The 22,692-nt window shown below is 39.4% G+C and overlaps 1 protein-coding gene and 1 long non-coding RNA gene across 12 annotated transcripts in view; one reads left to right on the forward strand and one right to left on the reverse strand.

The window, feature by feature from the left end:
- The window catches only part of LOC137221539 (uncharacterized), a 29,182-nt gene extending 27,125 nt beyond the window's left edge, over positions 1–2,057 (reverse strand). The window contains exon 1 of the long non-coding RNA XR_010942056.1: positions 1,735–2,057. This is a non-coding gene — a long non-coding RNA (uncharacterized lncRNA). The remainder of the gene's footprint in view (positions 1–1,734) is intronic.
- On the forward strand, positions 2,044–21,284 carry MACIR (macrophage immunometabolism regulator). Of its 11 annotated transcripts, none has more exons than XM_067731376.1 (4): positions 2,046–2,258; positions 9,459–9,548; positions 15,542–15,591; positions 18,807–21,284. In XM_067731376.1, exon 4 carries the CDS (start codon positions 18,830–18,832, stop codon positions 19,451–19,453), a length of 624 nt encoding a protein of 207 aa, XP_067587477.1. In that variant the 5' UTR covers positions 2,046–2,258; positions 9,459–9,548; positions 15,542–15,591; positions 18,807–18,829; the 3' UTR covers positions 19,454–21,284. The 11 variants fall into 11 exon arrangements, with proteins under 11 accessions (XP_067587482.1, XP_067587488.1, XP_067587477.1 ...); XM_067731378.1 differs by lacking the exon at positions 2,046–2,258 and adding an exon at positions 2,471–2,666; XM_067731380.1 differs by lacking the exon at positions 2,046–2,258 and adding an exon at positions 2,832–2,862.
- The last annotated feature ends 1,408 nt before the right edge of the window (positions 21,285–22,692 follow it).

Below are 22,692 nucleotides of genomic sequence, written 5' to 3' on the forward strand. Positions count from 1 at the left end.
GGGATCGAATCCGTGGAGTCCTGACCACTGGACCGGTAGGGAATTCCAGACAGCCATCATTTTAAAGTGATTTTTCTGGGAAGGAGGCTTGAGGCAAAGATGTAACTTACAAAAGGGGCTTTTGAGATGGAGTGTCTTGACTCCCCAGGTTCAGAAGGCCTTTCAGATCACAAGGTCTATCTATGGTACATTTGCGCCTAATTCTTTATAAGCATGCCATTTTTCTTTGTAGACTGAAAGATCTTCACAGAACATGGAAGAGCTCTGTTCTGGGCTTCTGCATTACCCCCACCCCGATTCCGCTCTTCAGCCACGTCCTTGCAAGCCACAGCTGATCTGAATTAAGACAGTACCCAGGCAGAGTCTTTAGGTGGCATAGACACATCAGGAGGGGCCACACATAAAGCTATTATCAGCCATTAACTACCTGGTGAATTGGTTTATTGGGTGTTTGTGACACTCAAGAACTGACTGAAGTTTTGATTGGGTGATGAGTCAGGGGTAGGATGGGAGAACAAAGCACCACCCAGGGAGGGAGGCAATTTGGACACAATGCCCCTCAAGAGAGCTAGCCTTGAGCCTCATAAATTTAAAGGCAAATCAGAACTTTACTGCTTTTGGCTAAAGAACATTGACAACCTTTCAGAGCAAAGGGCAAGTACAAGGCATTCTTCTGAAAAGGTTACAAGATTTCAGACAGAACAGAATGAAAGTAAGTTTCTGAATATAAAATATACCATGTTTTGGAGATGGTTTTATGAGAACTGATCATCAGAACAATATACTACTGTGTCAAACAGATTATAGTCTGAAATAACTTTCAGTGTTCTCCTAAAGTACTGACGAAAAAAAAATCCATTCATTTATTCATTTAACATATACTACATCGTGCCAGGTTCTATATTTGAGAAGTTACACATATCTGTTAGAAATAATTTGTTTTCCTAAAATTGTTTTATAATCTTCCCATACGTATTTTAGGGCACATAAAGTAGTATAAAATGTCTTCCAGCTGAGGAGCCTCCAGACATCACTGTTGAAATAAGGGTGTTCAGATTTGTCTTTATAGTTTCAGGGGCATATATAGATTTTGGAACAAGTGTGAATCAATATTTGTTTACATTTGTATTAATTTACACCAAGATTATGCCTTTTATGTTCAGATAAAGCATTTTCTTAAAAAAAAAAGGAAGAACAACAAACTCTCTTGGATTGAGACTGGAACACAAATTATCATCATTTATAAACAATTCTGGGGTTCCTCTGGCTGGGTTCAAACCCACCTCAGCCACTAACTCCGTGTGTGTGACCTCGAGGAAATTACTTAAATTTTCTGCATCTTTAAAACGCGAATCATAATTGGTCACTCTCTTACAGAATTGTTGAGGAGTGTAAATTAGAAAATGCATGTAAAAAGGCCTGGCCCACAGTGAGGGCTAAATAAATGTCCGTAATTATTCTTATCTCTGAGTTTGATAACCGGTTTGGCAGAGACGTACATAAATCGAGAAAAGGAAAGAATGATCAAAGGAAAGAATTTCTTACAAGAATGGAAAAGATCAAGTCTGAGGATTCAAAAAGGGGTAATCAAATCAGAATCTGAATTTTACCCTCCTCCCCACATTCACTAGATATTTAGCATTTTTCTAAGATTGACCCTATAATTTGTAATTTCATGGGCTTCTAGTCTTCTCTACTTCAGCTCAGTGCTGCGTCCTTAAAGCGGAGACTCACCAATGACAAACATCGCCACAACACATAACTGGGGCAACTTGAGTGTTGCCAGGCCTGGAGTGGGAGCACTTGAATTGTCCGGCGCGGGTTTGGACTGGGCAGGGGGGGTTACGACTCCTCCTCCCCCTCCCCCTCAACCACCGCAGCCGGCAGCTCCCCTGCCTCTCCCCAGCCGCCTTCTTCCAGCTCCCGAGCGCCTTTCTCTCTCGGGTCCGCCCTTCCTCAGGGTGTGTGAGCTGGGCGCAGGAGGCGGGCTCAGCGCTGACGGGCTGCGCCTCTGCAGCCAGAGGGAGGAGGGCGGGAAGGCGTGCGGCGGCGGCGGCGGCGGAGGAGGAGGAGAAGGAGGCGGGGACTACGCCGGGCCGTAGCTGGCGCCGAGAGCGGTGGGAGCGGAGAGGGTACCCGGCTGGCTCGGCTGGCGGCCTCAGCCCGGATCTCGACGCCGCAGCCCTGCGCCTCCCGAGCCCTTGTCTCAGTCTCCGCGACCCCAAGCACGGCGGAGGCGGCGGAGCTGTGGGCCACTGGTAGGTTGCACGGGGACGGCGGTTCCTTCTGCAACCTTTTGTGCTGCAGAAAAGGTGGTGGTGGTGGTGGTGATGATGATGATGGGTGGGTGGGTGCGTGGGTTAGGGGGGTTGCCCCAGTCATCGATCCTCGGTGCCAGCCCCAGTCGTGGCGCCGCCCCTTCCTCCCTGCCTCGTCTCGGGGCCGGGCGTGCGGTGCCCGCGCGGTGCTGAGGAACCCTGACCGGGCGGGCCTCCGGGATGGACGGCGGGCGGCCTCAGCGGCCCTTGGCCTCGGCGGTCTGGTCCCCCGGCGCCCGATCAGGGGGGTAGAGTCTGGTGGACTGGGTGGGGCCCTGGCGGGGTGCCGGGAGCCCACAGTTTCTTGGCCCAGGGTGGGGTCGGAGACGCCGTGAGTGTGCAGCGCGTGTGAGTGAGGGTGCAGGGGCGTGCGCCCCCGTGTGCGCGCGGCGTGCGCTAGCCGGGGAGGTGCGGGACTCGACGACCCATTGCGCGTCTCCCGCGGTGCGGCGGTGCGGAAGTCGGCGCGCGTTGGCGCGCACGCTGGCTCATCCGCCGCCGTGGCCTCATCGCGGGGCAGCGGGCCTGGGGGCCCCATTGAGAAGTAGGTCCTTCCCGGGCCTGCTGCGCCTCTGGCTGCCTGCCCGGGCCGCGCGCCGGGTGCGACTGCCCGGGCCAGATAGCACCTCGGGGCAATCCGTGGCAGCCTTATCTCGCCTGCCCTCTTCGTCCGCGCAGCAGTCTGGGGGGCGAGGCCGTCCGGGAACCCGCAGCCAGCGCCCGCTGCGCGTCTGCCGGTTTGGCGGGGGCGGGCAGACCGGCCGTGGCCGGGGGCGCGCGTGTGGATTCGGGCCGGGTGCTGGCCAGAAGCGAAAGCGGCAGATGTCCTTGGGCATCGCCGCCCTCGCCCCACCTGTCGCGGGTGAACTTTGGGCCAGGTGGGAAGCGGAGGAAAGGGGTTTCTGGGCGGGCGGCAGTCAGACCTTGAGAAGGCGGCCCCATTGTGAAGCTGCCAAACTCTAGTGGTGGAATCTGCAAATCTCTGCCAGAAAGGAGATGGGAACACGAAGGGGATGATGGCCCTGTCCCTTTCTCCTTGTAAATGTTCCACATCCTTAGGGTGTCTCTGCTTCTCCAGCCACGCCAGTTTGCACTCGGGTTGGTTACTGATCTGTGTCGAGCCAAGATGCTGAGTGTGTATGTGTATGGCTGTGGCGCACAGGTTAACACTGGGACTGGGAACTTTTTAATCATTCGAGGAAAGAGGAAGAATGGAGGCAGTAGCATTTTATAGCGTGCTCGCTACTCCTAGCCAAAAGAACAGCTCTTGCACAACATTTCCGACGTTTCTAGACTCTTCATTTTACATTGTTTTTCTCAGATAAACCACACTACAGTTCACTTGTAAGTTGCTTTATTTATTTTTTTTAACCCTGTGGAGCAGATTAGACACTAAGGAGATAGAAATGACCTCTTCCCAAAGTTTATTTTCCCAGTCATTTCAAAATACAGTATTAGTTATTATTGTGAAGCTTTTGGTACTTTCTTAATTCAAGACCATGATTTACGCTTACACAATTATACTTAATGAATGTTTCACAGATTTCTCAATGTTTTTATTATGTAACTGTGTATGCATTATAAACTTAATAAAATGACCAGCATGAAATACAAGGATTAATGATCCCGGAAACCTCTTGATTTGATAAGAACTGGTGTTTAGAATATGCTTCTGTCAACATTTTAGGTTATTTAATTGTAAATTAGACTGTTCAGTAGTATCTCTTCCAGGGTATAAGACAGAGGGTATTTATTGACCTTACATAATGGTCAGTGACTTTGTTTACTTTCTCTGTATAATTTTGTATACTTTGGAGAGCTAGTGGGCACATTAACCCTTAAAAGTATTTAGTGTGGTGGGAGTAATAAAACCTTATATACAGGATTAAATCTTTTTTTTTTTTTTTTGCTGATTTATATCCTCTGGGGGAAAATCGGCTCGTTTCCTCCAGAGAGAGCTCTGATTTCGTCACCAGCGTATCAAAATAAGTTCTTGGTTTTAAGCTTTCATCTGGAACGTTAGCCGATTCCACTGTGTACACCTGTCCCATTTCAGTTATGTTTCCTAAAGGGCAGATTTCTTGTAAAGACTGCATGTAGACGTGCAGTTCCAGTTACTGTCAGTCATATTTGTAGTGAAACTGAATTTTTTTCTAAAAGTAGAAGGATGATTTCACATAATGATAAGCCACTGGTAATTTCTTTAATTTCTACTAGTAGAAGTAGAAAGAAAATGAATGTTGCCCTTTAAGGAATTTACTATTAAAAGAACTGATATTAGAAAGAGAAACACATTTTTTTTTCTTCTGAACCAATTATGGGTTGTCTTTCCAGGTTGGTGTGGTTAATGATTTGTTTGTAAGGTCAAGGATGGTTTCAGAAAAGTCACACCCTACTTAACTCTTCTTAAAAATTATTGATGATTTAGTTTTTATGAGTTGCAAGTGGAAAAGTAAGATGATTTTAAAGTAACCTTTAATACGAACACATAAGTATAGCTAAGCATTTTACTTTCATTGTGAATGTTGTACTTTGGCAGTTAAACCATTTTACTTCTGCTCAGTGTTCTCTTACTTGAGAGATTTTTTTTGTTTTTTTGGGTTTTTTTTTTTTGCGGTACGCGGGCCTCTCACTGTTGTGGCCTCTCCCGTCGCAAGGCACAGGCTCCGGACGCGCAGGCTCAGCGGCCATGGTCCACGGGCCCAGCCACTCCGCGGCATGTGGGATCTTCCCAGACCGGGGCACGAACCCGTGTCCCCAGCCTCGCCAGGTGGACTCTCAAACACTGGGCCACCAGGGAAGCCCTTGAGAGATGTTTTAGTTCTCTTTTTTTTTAAATTATTAGAGTAATCTCTGAAACTGTTGGTAGCAAAATATTTTCATTAGTCTGAATGGAACTTTTAAAAATTGCTATTTTTTGCCAAGTCCTTTTCCACTATGTGTCTCTCCTCAAATAGCCACTCTGAGGAAACTACCTGCTTCCATTTTTTTTTTTTTTTTCCTTCCTGTTTTGGGAACTAGAATTAGAACCTGTAACTTCTCTACCAGTTTTCTTTGCCTGAAGTTTATCTTTCTTTTTGTAATATAACCTTTAATGATTTGTGAGATTTATTTACCAAAATTCTTGAGGGCTATATGCTCGCCTTCATATTTATAACCTTATGATTTTTGGAAGTGATATTTTGTTAATATTTTTCATATTGCTATTTTGTTAATGGATCTATGATGAAGCCAGAGATTTGTGGCTTTTTTGTGTGTAGGGATTTTGTGTGGGCTTGAAAATTTCCATATGGAGCTTCTATATTTGGGGGAAAATCACTCCCGTTAGGTTCCCAGTGCCATTCAAGTTTACTGTTATATGTGTTAGATTTATGTATTTCCATGTCTGTCTGTCTTCCCCTCTTGTCTGGTCTCAGGCTTCACTTTTTATATTTGCACCAGTACCTGTACAATGCTGGGACACAGTAAGACCCAAGAAATATTGTTGAATGAGTAAATGAATAATTGAATGACTGAGTGGATACACCCAAAGAAGTACTACTCAGAACTGTAAAGAAAGCCACTATGCAAGCAGAAGGGTCTTTCTTCCTTTCTTTTTAAATTCATTGCCTTTCCATTGTTACATATTACTTTTGAGTAGGATGATAATACAATTAGCAAACTGGGACAGGTTTGAGAGATAAAGGGGGTGCTGTAAATAATTATGCCAGGGCACTCACTGGCTCTAAACTGAGACATATGGTCACCCGACTTTTGAAGGGCATTCTTCTTTATTTTCTTGTGATGGTATCTGTCACCTTGCCTGAGAAAATTTGACACACTTGCTAGTTAATGTTTGCAGACTTTGCTGTTTGTAGAAACTTCATTTGCAGTCAGATGTTGGGTGTCTTTTGCTTAGTCACCCATGGCTTCCCTGTCCAGAGGCCTATGGGTAGCTCTTGACCAGGCTTAATTTTTCCTATTTTCGTTGCTTACAGGATTATGTCACAGGACTTTTCTGCTTGTTTCAGCTGCTTATAGCTGGAAGCATTATGTACTCTAGCCTTTGCTCTGTTTACTTCCCTTTGTTTTTTTTGCTTTTTGTTTTTAATTAATTTTTATTGGAGTATAGTTGCTTTACATTGTTGTGTTAGTTTTACTTCCTTTTGTTTTTTATGCAGTGTTTAGTCCATCTTGTAAGAATTTCACATGAGCTCTTTTCCCTTTGGCTGTTTTTGAGAGAAGATCCATTGATACTTTGCCAAAGCTTCATGTTCAAAACATTGGCCAAAATCAATTGCAAGTGCTAGATATTTATAGATTTTACAGTATCCTAAAAGTGTTATTTGGAGGGTATATATTTTGGGGACTTTTGAATTACAGTCTTTTAATTCTTTCTAATGGGAGATGAGAATAAAATCCTTATTATAATTTTTACTACGTTCCTTTATAGGAAGTCTCTTAAAGAAGCTATATTCTTATACTAGTTTCTGACCTCGTTCCTTTTATTTTAAAATTTATTCTCTTTTTCACCATCTTTATCATCATCATCCTCTTAGCACCTGTGCATGAATAACGTGCGATTACACACCAAACAGTAAGCTGAGTCATAAATGAGTAAAAAATGGAACAGAGTTCCTACACCTTGGTTTCGCCCTGTGTTGCTCCTTTGGACTCTGTTTGTATTTCTGTTTTTGGCTTGGCAGTGGCATAATAGGGATAATTAGTTACCACACTTTGTTTACTATGAAATTACAACCATTTCCTAGACTTCCACATCAGCTCTAGTGCAAGAGTTGGATAATTACTTTAAAGCTCCTCTGCTTTCAAATCCAGAATGAAGTTTTAGGTTGATTTTCCTTTTAGTATTGAAAAAATATTGGAAAAGATATTTTTCCAATGCATTTAAAAGCTTGAAAAGAAGGACATATCACCAGAAACATGGTGCAAATTATATGGTAGTTTGAGATTTTAGACTGCTTTATAAAACTATTTATTTAAAATCAAACAGTTTTTAAAATTTTTTCTAATGTTCCTTTTTCTGGGTTTTCAGTCTAGATTTCTATAAGTCTAAATGAAATCTATCTCACTTTGCGATAGATGTAGCCCTGAAAAATCAAGTGGAGATACCTTTCTGTATCTGGCATCCAACCATATAACCAGCAAATATTGGCTGATACATTTTTTCCTGGCTTAGAATTTTTGATTTAAAAAAATCTTATAAGGTCTGAGGAGAAAGGGTCTATGATTTAGAATGGTTTTGTATAAGACTCTCCTGTATGTGCCTTAGAATTTCGACATTTTTCACGCTGGAAATAACCCTAGAGTTAGTAATTAAAACTACCTTCCTCCAGCTGTTTCACAAATGGGGCAATAGAGCTTTTAAATAAAATAACCCTCCATACATTTAAGATAGGATCCCACTTACAAAAATTAATATACATTTTTCAGGAACATGATTATTGTGTAAAAAGCTACACACCTGGGCTTATCACTAAACAGAGCCATGTGTGTGTAAAGTGATGTCAGTGGGCTTTGGAAACAGACAAATTGGGGTTTGGAGTTTTGCTCTGACTTTCAAATAGTATTACTTGATTAAATACTTTAAAACGGGGGTAATATTTTCCTGATGGGACTATATAGTTGTTAAGATTAAATGTTATAAATTGCATATAGGTTTTGGCTTGTAGAAGGTGCTAAAAGGTTTTAAAAATTTCCCTTCCCCATTAAAAATCCATTTACTTGAATAAGAAATCAATTTGAACTTTATAACATTAGGATTGGGGAGATTCTTTGGGGGTAAATTATGTTAAATAAAAATTATTGTTAGGTAACAATTTTTGTTACACTGTAATTCATTTTATGTTAAAACCAGAGGCTTCATTGGTGGAACAGACTTAATTATCTAGGTTTCTTGGTTACCCAATTTGAAAATAGTTTGTGACAAAAAATGAAAGGAAAGGTGTCGAAACTAAATCTAAAGAAGTTTCAAAGGTCGATAATCATGTTGGTTTCTAAGAATGATAGTTCTGGGTGTGTTAGCTCCTTCCAGGGTCCCAAGTGGAGGAAGCATGTACCTTTATTAATTCAGTAATAATCCATTTCCTTTGGATAAAACTCTTATGTGCTGGTTAGAAAAATAATGAATAACAAATCTTTTTGGGAATGAGTTGAACTGTTGCCACTTCAGGCTTTGTGCACTTACATAGGTAAAATGAATCTATTCAACTCATTTGAGCCACCATCTGCCCCCAACAAGTTAAGCACAACAGAAAACCCACCAACCAAAGAAACCTTTACAGGTGGAAGAAACTTTGAGTTTTCTTGGTCTTAAGAAATTAACCCAGTTAATTGGGGAGGTACAAGATAAAGATAGATTTTCTTATACATTTGTCCCCAAGTAAGAGGTGAAAGGCACAGAAGAGATGTTAGAAACCGTAAGCAATGTAATAACTATAAAGAAGTGTTTTTGAGTTGTTCTTTTTTAAAAAAATGTTTTTCCATGAGCCTTTCAATCATTTGCCCCAGAGCAATCTTAGGGAGGATTGTTGCTATTTTATGGCTAAAAAGAGTAGACATCAAAAATTAATTGCATAATAATAACATCACACATTCGTAAAGGGGTTTGCAGCATGCAAAACAACGTTCACCTACTTCTCATTTGATCCACATAACAACTTTATGAGGGAGGAAGGATGGAATTGTCCTCATTTTAAAAATTGCTACTTATGCCAGGTCAAGAGGCAGAGTTCTTAGCAAGGCAAGGTCTAGGACCTTTTCCTTTGACCCCAGTCTCAGCATTATATTTTCCATAGGATACTGCGAATCTTTTGAACACATGAATAGGATTTGGATGGTGGAACCAACATTTAAACCCCTAAGTTTTCTTGGCTCTTCATTTAGCCCTGGTGGCTACTATTAGTCTCCAGGTAGAGGTTAAGCAACAGAACACAGAGAAACAAGCATGATAAAATGTTTGAGGCTGCATTTAGCTGAACAAACTCAAAATTACTTTAATTAATTAATATTGTATCCTATGTAACCTGTACCTGGTGTTAGTATCTCCTGCTTCATCATGCTTTGCAGTTAGAATTGACATAACTGCTTTATAAGTTGTGTTACTTGTTAAATTAAAGGTTTATTTTTATATTTCATGTTTAGTATCTGGAGTAGAGCAGAAAAATTATTATGCCTGTGTTCCCTTGGGACTCATTGGAAATTGTACAGTGACATCTTCTGGGATTTAGGCTGGTGAGTTATATTTTGCTTTTTCTGTTTGTTAACCAGTTGTATGAACATAATACTATAATGTGATTTAAGTACTATATAAACCAGATGAATATGAAATGTCAGTATATTATTATAAATATATATAGTATAATTATGAAATTTTTAATAGTGAGAACTGAAATTATTATTACTGAATGCTAACATTATTATAATTGAAATGTTTGACTTTTTGAGTAGATTTTCCTTTTTTTATTCTTGTAAGATAAAGGAGGTCTTATGGAATAATATTTTGAAATATAGTAAAGAGATAGTTGCTCTAATTTCAGGGAAATTTTAGTAAAAATGTTAATCTCCAAAAATTGGTGAAGTAATTTGCAGAAGGATTGGTTGTGTATTATACATATAGAATGGCAAACAGGTAACTGAAAGGAATATCATTTTCACTTAGTCGTTTCTCAGTTTACAGCAAGTGTGACATTCCTTTTATCACACCATGAATTTAAACTGTTAAAAATAGGCAATGCTGTTGTTGTCTTTTTTCAGTGTGTCTGTGTACCTGGCTGACACAGTTGTCCATGTGGCTCCAAGTCTTTGAAGGGGAAAAAATTTAATAATGACCTTTTTAGCATTTAAAAATTTATATTAGTGTGAGTTCATGCTTTGGTATGTTATTCTACTTGCTCAATATCTTTGTAGGTCCTGGCTTTGAACCACGTAGAGTGGTTATAATCTTTTGAAAAAGCCGTTTCATAGTAATCTCCAAATTAGAAGTCAGCAGTAGAATGATTCAAAAGAATGATGGGGGGAAAAACAAACAAACAAACAAAATGTTGTTTCATTTAATAGATATAATCTGTCAAATTTATGGAATGTAATTTAAGACACTGAAGAATGGAAGCATAACTAAAGTTTTCAGTTTTGAGGAAAAGAGCAAGAAGTTTGAGAACTATAGGTACAAAGTACTTTTAGAGGCTATTAAATAAGAAATGATGTGGCTGGGTCATTAACTCATTCAATTGAAGTAAAGCACAAAACAAGGAACAATGAGTAGAAGCTACAGAAATGTGTGTGTATCTCTCTCTCCATACAGCATACATATATGTGTACATATGTACATATGCATAGTTATAGATGTACTTATATATGTAAATGAAAAGACATTCTAGCAGAGCTGCAAAAGGGGAAATGAACCAACTTGAGAGGTGGTGAGTTACCTGTCATTGAAGGTGTTCAAACAGACTGGACAACCGTTAGATTCCTTTGGATTCTGGGATTAAACAGTATAAGAAGGATTTTTTTTTTTGGCCACTCTGCATGGTATGTGGGATCGTAGTTCCCTGACCAGGGATTGAACCCGTGCTCCCTGCATTGGAAGCATGGAGTCTTAACCACTGGACTGCCAAGGAAGTCCACAGAAGGATTTTAAAGAATTTTAAAATTTGGAGGAGCATCAAAAACTTGGTGTGACAGGCTTATTTATTTTATTTTATTTTTTGGGGGGGTACGTGGGCCTCTCACTGTTGTGGCCTCTCCCGTTGCGGAGCACAGGCTCCGGACGCGCAGGCTCAGTGGCCATGACTCACGGGCCCAGCCGCTACGCGGCATGTGGGATCTTCCCGGACCGGGGCATGAACCCGTGTCCCCTGCATCGGCAGGTGGACTCTCAACCACTGCGCCACCAGGGAAGCCCGACAGGCTTATTTTTAAAGTCAGGTTTATTGAAGTATAATTTATATACAGTAAAATTCACCCTTTTAAGGTGTATAGTTTGATGACTTTTGACAAATGTAGCCATTTGTGTAGTGTCAATGTATAGAATATTTTCATCCCCCCCACAAAATTCCCTTGTGCCCCTTTGTAGTATGCCCTCTCCTCCCAGCCTCAGCCCTTGGCAGCCATCGATTGATTTCTGTCCCAGCAGTTTTACCTTTTCCAGAATGTCATATAAATGGAATCACAGAGTATATAACGTTTTCTGTCTGCTTCTTTCACTTAGTGTAATCCTGGTTTGTTCCTTTTCATTGCTGAGTGGTATTCCATTTTATACATGAACCACAGTCTCTTTGTCCGTTACCCTGTTGGTGGATATTTGGATTGTTTCCAGGTTTTTTTGTGGTTATGAATGAAACTGTCATAAACATTCATGTTCAGGTCTTTGTGTGAACATATATTTTCATGTTTCTTAGGTAAATACCTACAGGTAAGGTGGGTGGGTTGTCTAATAAGCATTTATTTAACTTTATAAGAAATTGCCCAACTGTGATCCAAAGTGGCTGTACCTGACAGAGGCTTCTAAGAAGCTAAAATAACTGTAACTATACCAAAGTATGTGCAGATGAAGAAGCCCAATTCTCATTCAGTGCATAAATTTATTTGTATTTTATATCCAGTTTTAACAAGTTTGATTAGCAGATGTTTTTTAAGCACAGCAGTGGATTAGAAACAGTAAATTAGAAGGCCTTAGGGATAGGTTGTTAGCAGTTGGAAGCAGCCAAAAACGATATTCACTAATGTGACTATAATTACTGATTAAGGAAAAGAAGGCAGGAACTTACAGGAGTGAAATTCTTCTATCTGTTAAGTTCTATGTCTATAAGACAAGTTCCCAAACATGTCTGCATATTAGAAGCACTTGCGGTATGTTTTAAACATGTCAGAGTCCAGGCTACGCCCCAGATGATTTAAATCACAGACCTGGGATAGAGCACAGACATCAGTATTTATTGAAGCTCCTTGGATGTGTCAGTGTGTAGACAGCTTTGGGAACCATGTGCTAGAGGCACAGCATGATGACATTGAAGGAGAACTGGACTTGAAGCCAGGAGACCTGGAACTGCACACCTGGCCCTGGGTAGGCCCTTGCCTTCACGGCTTACATGTCCTCTTCTCTGTAATTGGATGTTCCGGGAAAGTGAACTCCTAGATGACTCTGGCACTAAAACTAGATAGATCTAGATATCACTGGACTGATAATGGTCATGCTTAGGAAGGACTCCATTTCCCGAGGAATGACTCTGTTCTGAATGGTTCGTTTCAGGTACCTCTTGAAAAAGATTTTGTTCACATGATATTTTTGTTCTGTATATTTAGACAGTTACATTACATCTGTTTTGTCTTAAATTTTGTTGCTATGTGTTGCTAAAAACAGTTCAAGCATACTGGAGCAGTTTTTTGATTACTGAGGGTGACTTTTTTTGATAAGCCTGATTAAAAAAAAAACACTCCCAGAATGCAGTACTTCTCAAAATAATTCTTTGTATAGTAGTTGTGAAACTTATCAGCTATTTTCAGAGCTGGTCTAAGGAGCTGAGGCATCTAGGTTATATTTTCAAAATGTTGCTCCTGGTGCCAAATGTATAGGAAGTTTGGCCTCTTGGAGGGTGTTCAGAGCTGAGTAGATTCCATGGTCACATTCTTTTGAACGTGCTGGTCTTGATGCATCAGGTTCCCCTACATGTGTGTTGTGGTTTGGACTTTTTGCTTTAGTTTCAGCTAAACTTCACAATTGCATGCTGTACCCAATGTTTTAAAAATGTACACTGTGTACATTTTCCTGGTAAATATTGAAGTGTTTCCTTGTTTAGCGTTGTCTAGTTTTGAGTCCTCATATATTTCAAAGAAACAGAGTGGTGCCTGTGAACATTGCCAGGTCTTCCGTATGCTGTATAAATATACTTGAGTGCCACTGTTGCTGATTGGATTGTGAGGGAATTTGATATTGAAGACCCTTAGGTGTCATTTAAAAAAATTACAGTTGTTTCTGGTACTTGTTTATAAAACTCAGTTATAAAAGCAGTGTTCAACTACAAGTTGACTTTTTTATGCTTGTTGCATTTTCTGTTCTAGACTCTATTCCACAGAATATTGCTGCTTCTGGTATCATATTTTCTGTTTCCAGTTTTTATTTTTGCTTTAAACTGCATATGAAAGGCATTAATGGAAACAGTAAGGGTCTCTGTTGTTGGTCTCCAATTTGTAGTGCTCTGTGGTGCAGAAGTTAGCAGTGGGCCTTGATTTCTCGGTTCACATTTATTCTTAAGGATGCAGTGGGCGTGGTGCCTGTTGCATATATACCTGCAATATTTACAGAGAGTGCTTTGTAATTGTTTATCTTGGCAGTATGTTTTTTTGATACAAGTTTTATTTTAGAATATAAAACAAAATGCTTAGTCATGAATGTTGTTAAAAATAACAAACCCGTAAGCAGAGTTTTCATGGTAAAATACAAAGAATATACTGCTAACACAGGCTACATCCAATGTAGTCACGATAGCCGAGTTCCCTGATGAATGCCTTTAATAAGAAATTTTGCAGTGAAAATTATTGGACATTCATATATGCTGACTTTGAGACCTTTCGGTCTTTATTGTCTTTCACGTCACCCCCATTTTTTTAGAGAGTACTTCTCCCTCTTCAGATGGGACAGTACCTACACTACTGCTGCCCATTAAAAAGATAAGTAAACATTGATTGTGTAACTGCTCTCAGGATCTTGCTCCAATATTTAAATCTACTCAGGAAATTTTCGGCAATTTAATAGCATAAAAAGTTTTGTTTTCGGTCACATTGAGGAGTGGAAGGTTATGCTGCTTAGTCAGCACTCTACCCAGCTAAAAATAAAATATTTACTTGCCAATCAGCCAGCTTCCACATAGCTTTCTTAGTGCCACACAGTAGATGTTCTTTAGAAAGGCAAAATATAAGTAAAAAGGATCATTTTTTTAAATCTGTGCAATTTGCTGAGTCCTGTTTGCACCATTCATATTCCTACATGAGTGTCAAGATCTGAAGATGTTCTTGTATATAGGACAGTATGCTACAGAGACCATGAAAGCACCTCAAAGAACTGTTAGTTTTGAGAATATGCAATCGTTTGGAACAGGAGTACTGATGTTTTATAACTAAAAACTGCAGTTTTCCAGCCCTTAGAATTACTCATCAGAGGTTCAGCAGGTAGCAGCTGTTATGTGTGTAATATCTAAAATGAGCTTTTTCATGTTCCAGTACAGCAGGACTCTCATTCAGAAGTGTTACATAGAGCATTGATCCTTAGTTCCTAGGTTAAAAATTTTTGTTAGAGGATATTAGAAATGCTTATTTCTTTAACTTTCTGGTTAAGTAGTGTTTTCTACAGGGAGTGTGTTGTTTACATTAGTAAAGTGTAGTAGGTGTCTTACATATGGCAAGTTTTCTTAAAGTATGGTAGGCTGCTTGGTTGACATTTCCAGAGTTCTTAAACTACATTTTCTGCTGAACAATCTAGGTTAAATCATTGTCTATCAGGTTAGATGTCTGAAGAGCCTGTTGGATAGTTTTGCCCAAGCCAGGTGATATTTTTTATGGTGTTTTGCCTGCTGGAAACTTAACCAGTCATAGTTACTCATCTAACAGAAGTGTCTTTTTCTTGTCACACCAAATCTTGACCTTTATACATTGTCTCACTCACTTTCTTCACTTTTCTGATTTTCTAGGTACTTATTTTTAAGCTGGTATATAATTTCTTTTTCTCTCAAACCTTTGTATCCTGCCATTCATTATGCTCAACCCCTAGAGCTTCTAAGTATTCCTCTTGGTCTGCCTTGATGGAGCAGGATTGACTTAGCGAGGGAGCAAACTTTTGATGATTGCATTGACCAGAGAAGCCTGTGCCCACTCTTCTTTACTGTGACTTTGCACGCTGTTAGCTCGCTTAGCAATTTTTATACTAAGGGGCAAATAAGATGACTTCCAGCTTAGCCTCTTTTTGAATTATCACCCAATTCAGAATGGGTGAAGTGTGAATTCATGAATTTTAGGAAGTTTATAATATACCAGGGAATGCAGTAAGGTGACTGGTGGAAATCCATGGACTGTCATGGACTGCCAGATTTGGAAGAAACCTAGACTGGTTTGTCACTTAATGTGGACTGATGGCTTGAGTGTCACCACCTAGGTAACTCCCCTTGGGTGGTCCCCATCTCCTCCACAGCCCTGATTATTTAGGTTTCACTGACCCTCCTCTCCTTCTCTTTCAGAATGAAGTATCAGAGAAACACTTCCCGCCTGTAGCTGCCTGTCAGGTTAGGTATGTTGGAGGCCTTGGATCTGTCCTCTTGTGCTCTTTCTGGACTGCAGAATTAGTGGGAAAGGAAGGATTAATTTGTCATTTGGCTTAGAGTAAACATTTGTTTGTTCAGCATAAAATCTGATGAGGTTTCATATGGCCCTCTAAAGTTTATTAGATGAGAAATCTTCAGGTTTTTTGCATGCATATCAACGTATGCATGGTAGTCACCTCCTATTCCCATCCTCTCAACAGAGAAATAAATTATACAATTAAATATAAATTTATTTTTACATTAATAAAATAGAATAAAACCAATTAATTTAAAGCTAGAAGTGTTGAGGGATGAAGGTATTTTGGTTAAATTAAAATTGGAAATAGTCTAAGATTTAGAGTAAAAAGTAAGTAATAAGCAAAACTATATGGATCCCTTTGACATTTACTTTATCTCAGGAATCATTCTTTTTTTTTTTTTTTTTTTGCGGTACGCGGGCCTCTCACTGTTGTGGCCTCTCCCGTTGCGGAGCACAGGCTCCGGGCGCATAGGCTCAGCGGCCATGGCTCACGGGCCCAGCCGCTCCGTGGCATGTGGGATCCTCCCGGACCGGGGCACGAACCCACATCCCCTGCATTGGCAGGCGGACGCTCAACCACTGCGCCACCAGGGAAGCCCTCAGGAATCATTCTTGATATTAGTTTTCAGTTGTACTAGAGATGTATGGACCATAGTGAGGACAGGATGGCATCTGGTAACTTCTTCATAGTCTTGGTTTATTTATTTTCTAATGAAGGAAAAGAAAATACAGCATGCAAATGAAGGAATAAGGTTGGGACTTTTTTTTTTAGCTTTCTGATTGCTTAGATTTTGAATGAATACCCAAATTTTAGAAAATGATTCAATTAGGAAAAGGTTATTTGTTTTACAAAGGGATTCGTGAGAGTTATTTAATATAATAGCCTAATTCAGTAAATATTTAATCTTAAAATCACATTTTTGGACATGTTATTAGTTGACATCGTTTTAATTAGTGATCTGAGACATTTAAAGCTGTGCTACCTACTTCTAATTGAAGATCAAGTAGAGGTAAAGTTTATCAGAAGTGACATTGTCACTCAGTTTCCCTTGGATTTTATTTTCCAAAATTCCATCTGCAAGTTCCTAGGAACCTGGCCATTGTCTGTGGTACTTCTGGTTGCTGGGGTTTTCCAAATATGTAATGTGATCATTGTGATGAATAATATTAGTATTCGTTGAGAATTGTTCTGCCATTTACCAGACTATTCAAAAGTGCAGTGTCTTAGGTGTTGCAGAATAAAATAACTGTTAAATCTGTGGTATATTTTAGGATTAAATAGTCAAATAACATTTGATTTTTATATATGTTTAATATTAAAAATGGCCTGATTTACTGGATTTAGGATTAACTTTTAAACTACAAAATGGTTTTCTTTAAATAATTGATTGGAGATATGGAATAAAGAACATTTACAAGGTTTGTGGGAACCTTCCCTTAAGACTCCTCCATACCTTAAAAATTTTTTTAGGTCTAAATTGGATTCTTTGGAGAAATTGATCAGCTTTTGTCTTTTATTGTATGCCCCTTAAACACAGTTGAAGAGTTAATTTTTTTTTTAATTTAAAAAAATTTTTTTTACATCTTTATTGGAGTTTTATTGCTTTACAATGGTCTGTCAGCTTCTGCTTTATAACAGAGTGAATCAGTTATACATATACATATGTTCCCATATCTCTTCCCTCTTGCGTCTCCCTCTCTCCCACCCTCCCTATCCCACCCCTCCAGGCGGTCACAAAGCACGGAGCTAATCTCCCTGTGCTATGTGGCAGCTTCCCACTAGCTATCTACCTTTCGTTTGATAGTGTGTATATGTCCATGCCTCTCTCTCGCTTTGTCACAGCTTACGCTTCCCGCTCCCCATATCCTCAAGTCCATTCTCTAGTAGGTCTGTGTCTTTATTCCTGTCTTACCCCTAGGTTCTTCATGACATTTTTTTTTCTTAAATTCCATATATATGTGTTAGCATATGGTATTTGTCTTTCTCTTTCTGACTTACTTCACTCTGTATGACAGACTCTAGGTCTATCCACCTCATTACAAATAGCTCAATTTCGTTTCTTTTTATGGCTGAGTAATATTCCATTGTATATATGTGCCACATCTTCTTTATCCATTCATCCGACGATGGACACTTAGGTTGTTTCCATCTCCTGGCTATTGTAAATAGAGCTGCAATGAACATTTTGGTACATGACTCTTTTTGAATTATGGTTTTCTCAGGGTATATGCCCAGTAGTGGGATTGCTGGGTCATATGGTAGTTCTATTTGTAGTTTTCTAAGGAACCTCCATACTGTTCTCCACAGTGGCTGTATCAATTTACATTCCCACCAACAGTGCAAGAGGGTTGCCTTTTCTCTACACCCTCTCCAGCATTTATTGTTTCTAGATTTTTTGATGATGGCCATTCTGATCGGTGTGACATGCTATCTCATTGTAGTTTTGATTTGCATTTCTCTAATGATTAATGAAGTTGAGCATTCTTTCATGTGTTTGTTGGCAGTCTCTATATCTTCTTTGAAAAAATGTCTATTTAGGTCTTCTGCCCATTTTTGGATTGGGTTCTTTGTTTTTTTATTATTGAGCTGCATGAGCTGCTTACAAATTTTGGAGATTAATCCTTTGTCAGTTGCTTCATTTGCAAATATTTTCTCCCATTCTGAGTGTTGTCTTTTGGTCTTGTTTATGGTTTCCTTTGCTGTGCTGAAGAGTTAATTTTAAAGTTAATTTTTATGTTGGAAATGTTTTGTGGATTCTTGTGAAATTGTGTATGATTATTTTTATTTGCTTCATTATGTTGAGCTCTGTATTGGATTTGCTTAATAATCGCATCAAGGAATAAACTTTGTGTGATTGAAAGGAGCACTGCATTTAGAGAAGTATTGCTGTTGTTTTCTGTTAACGCTTCTCCATATGAACCTTTCAGTAGTCCTTCAGACTTTAATTTAACCTGCCTTTGAGTTCTTGAAGGCAGAGAAGTAGTAGTCATTTCATGCTTGCTGTGGAACATTTAATAGACATAGATAAAAATCTGTCAGATGTACATTGGTTGTTTTTCCGGCTGGTGTTACTTCTTGCTCCCTGAGCCTTCTCAAACCACCCAGCTTGGCCCGAGGCTCTGATCGTTACACTCTTCTAATCTGAGTCTGTCTGCTTTTAGGAGTGTGCAGACTGGTGCCTAAAATGGAAGTAGATGTTAATGGAGAGTCCAGAAGTACCCTGACCACCCTGCCCTTGCCCGTGGCCGAGGTGAGCTCCCCGGGAAAGGCAGAGGTGGAGAAGCCCCGCTGTTCCAGCACTCCGTGCTCGCCGATGCGCCGGACTGTGTCAGGCTACCAGATCCTCCACATGGACTCTAACTATTTGGTTGGCTTCACGACTGGTGAGGAACTCCTGAAGTTAGCCCAGAAGTGCACAGGAGGTGAAGAGAGTAAGGGAGAAGCTGTGCCTTCCTTGCGCTCCAAACAGCTGGATGCAGGACTTGCCCGTTCCTCTCGTTTGTATAAAACCAGAAGTAGGTACTACCAGCCGTACGAGATTCCAGCTGTCAATGGCAGGAGGCGAAGGCGGATGCCCAGCTCAGGAGACAAGTGCACTAAATCTTTACCTTATGAACCTTATAAGGCCCTCCATGGGCCTCTGCCTCTCTGTCTTCTTAAAGGTAAGAGGGCTCACTCCAAATCTCTGGACTACCTCAATCTAGATAAAATGAACATCAAGGAGCCAGCTGACACAGAAGTGCTACAGTACCAGCTTCAACACCTGACCCTCAGAGGGGACCGTGTGTTTGCTAGGAATAATACATGAGTGACTTGCAGAGGATGTAAACCAGTTTAGGTCAGCCTACACTTGGCTAGAAAATTCCACTGTTGTACTCTGTACAGGACTCTTTACATTATAGATGGTTAAATCAGCTAAGTGTTCCTGGAACATAAAAATTGGATCAAATTTTGAATACAGGAATGAAATCACAGGTACTTGAGGTGAAATCATTCTAGAGCACGCAACTGCAAGGAAAACAGAATGTTGACCATTAGTTTGTATCGCTTTTTAGCTGGGAAAAAAAGGCTTTGGTACAGTAATATCGTCTTTAAAATTCTGATACTCAAATTGGAAATGTTATCTGCTTGGTTGTTGCTGACTTGGTATGATTCATTAGAAATTTATATCTTAAGTACTCAAGTACTTCTTTAATCTCTGTACTTTACTATAAAATATATGTAATGATTTGTTTTATGAAATTTAGAACTTGAAGATTGCTAAATTGGACCACGTTTTATTTTTAAATATTGAGTTTAAATATTTTATAACTGGTTTTGCACTGAAAAAAATTAACATTTCAAATTGACAAGAGAATAATCTTTCTTCACTTGCTTCAATAATATTATTGAGCAGTGAATTTTTTATTTCCGCATGGAAAGTTATGGATCTCTATGGCTGTAAAATATTTCTTTATAGCGTTATTAAAGTGTGTCTTAATAAAATTAAATTTGGGATACAAAGTATTTATTTTACAATGGGTGGGGGGAAACTTTACAGGAAAGTTTCCAATATGAAGTTTTCATAAGTTGAAAAAGTTTCCTTAGTGCTTATTTTCTAATTTAAAATTCATCTGGAACTTTAAAATGGAAAGGATTCTTTAAATTGTGGATTATAGGCATAATACTGATTGCATCTGAATGTTCTGTAAGTGAATGGAACTCTAATAGAGGAACTCATGATTTCTACTCTCAAATGCTTAAACTAAGTATGAAGTGATACCATTCAGCATGGCATCGGGTCATTTCAGTTTTAGTTCTGTGCAGCACAGGCACTCATTGAAATTCCACTTTCTAGGATTAGTGCAGGAGCCTAAAGTGCTTCTACAGTTTTAATGGGTTAATCCTGGATTACTTAACAATTTATGTCAATTGCACTGGTTTAATTTGTTGCTAAAGAAATAATGCCCTGGCTTTAGTAACAAATACAGCTCAACTATTCTTGAACATATTTTGAAAAAAAAAAATGTATGTAATGTACCTTTTGTAAAAGTTTCTATTTCTTTTTTTCTTTTTTGACTCTTGAAGGTGCAATTTATTACTGAATTGGCATTTCTGGCAGCATAGACCTCCTTATTTTAAATTTTATTTTGGGGGCTGTGAGTTTCTAAGGTGTTAGCAATCTTGCTTATTAAATAAGAACACCTTTTAATTAAATGAGTGGGTCATTCCTGGTGCAGATGTGACTTTTCTTTGGCCAGAATGAATGACAAACTATTTAGAGCAGAATAAGTATTAGAAAACCCTAGGAACTCTTAATCAACGTTGATTATACTTCCACTGAGGCAAATCATGTGAAAGAGCTTCAGGGAAGTTGGCCCATATCTTACTGAGTTGATCAGATTTCTTGGTGGGCTGGAAATTTTCAGCTATTTTACATTTTAAAGTAAATTGCACCTTTGTAACATATTGTATTGACGAATGATCACTAAGATTAACTATATCTATACAGTCATTAGTTTGACAAGAAATAGAATCCTGTCAGATGCCAAAGAGTTGGGATTTTTACGTTTAATGATTAAACACCATTATTTATTGATGACTTACCCTGTGGAACTGTATTATTTCTAACTATGAAATAAAAGGGTGATATAAACACACATTGTTGTGTTGTGCTTTAACGAGGTTCATCATCAACAGGCCAGTTACTGTTCAAGGATTCACCGAAGCAGTTATTTTTAGATTCCATTTTTGTTAAAGAAAATAAAATAATAATTTTGCATTTGGTGCTCGTTCACATTTCAAGGTGAAGGATGTATTCATGGCAATGGTATGTGTTGAGTCACACAACTGTGTGACTGTGAGATCTGTCTCTGCCCATGCGCCTACATAATTTCTTAAGCTAAATAAAAATATGTAGCTATTCCATTTTGTTTTTAAAGACAGGTGTGAAACTCTGCAGCAAAAGTGAGGGGGGGGGGGTTAAAAGTTTGAGATATATTTTCTATTATGTGATTAGTAAATATATATAATTTAAAGTTTGGTTTCCTAGAAAGAAAGTTTCGAAACTCAGGGTCAGTGGTTTTCAGAATGTGTTGGCAGAGCCCCTTCACTAGCTCAGTCTTGCTTTCCCTACACTTGGTGCTTATGCTCCAGTAGTAGGTAGTGGTATCCTATCAAGAAAAAAGGTTAGGGAGGATCTCTAAGCTGGGGGGAAAAAAATCACATTTTCTTTAGCCTTTTAATATGGTTTCTATTTTTAAATTCTTTTCCCCTCCATTTTCATTCAATTTGATATTCTGTGCTAAACAGGGCATACATTTGGCCGTCATATACCTGCTGATATTATCTTAAAATACATTGCAGTATCATATAACTTTAATTCTTTAATTCTTAATTCTTAATTCTTTAATTCTTAGGCTCAGCTGCTGCATTAAAGTAGCAGTAGAGTTCAGTCCTTGCCTCAGTCTCAGGTGAGCTTCTTTTGCTCCTCGACTTTTGCTGCATTCGTACTTCTGGTTCCAGGGCTCCCAGCGTCGGCAGTCAGGGAAGAAAAGACTCTATGGGGATGGATTAAAATGTAAACCTGTTCAGATCCCCATGTCTTCCTGCCTCTGGCTCAGCTAGGCTACCGTTGAGACCCATTGAGTCTTCTCCATCGCCCCTTGTGCCCTTTAATGCCCAAGTGTGGCTCGCTGTGTCTTTTCCTTCCCTGAGATGTTTATTTAAATGATTTCAATATTTGAGGTGTGGGACCTTTTAGAAGATTCTAAGTGAACTTTTAAAGGCAAATCGGCCTTTCACTGAAGAAAATATTACTTGAGATCTTGGGAAAAGCAACCTATGTTTACTAATTTTCTCATTCTTACATACTTTTGTCTTGGAAGGGCTTTTATTCCATTATAGCCGTTAAAATTTTTTTAAGGGAACTTTGAAATGACTGTGGCCTAAGTGGTTTGTTCTCAGTCATGGAAGGGAGAAGACAAGTCTGTCAAGCATAAATGGCGTAAATGCTCTAGAAGAGTTGGAGTGGAGAGAGAGCAAGGATGTACGTCACTGTAATGCAGA

This window comes from Pseudorca crassidens, chromosome 3 (assembly GCF_039906515.1).
Source record: "Pseudorca crassidens isolate mPseCra1 chromosome 3, mPseCra1.hap1, whole genome shotgun sequence".
In the NCBI taxonomy this organism is placed as follows: Eukaryota; Metazoa; Chordata; class Mammalia; order Artiodactyla; family Delphinidae; genus Pseudorca; species Pseudorca crassidens.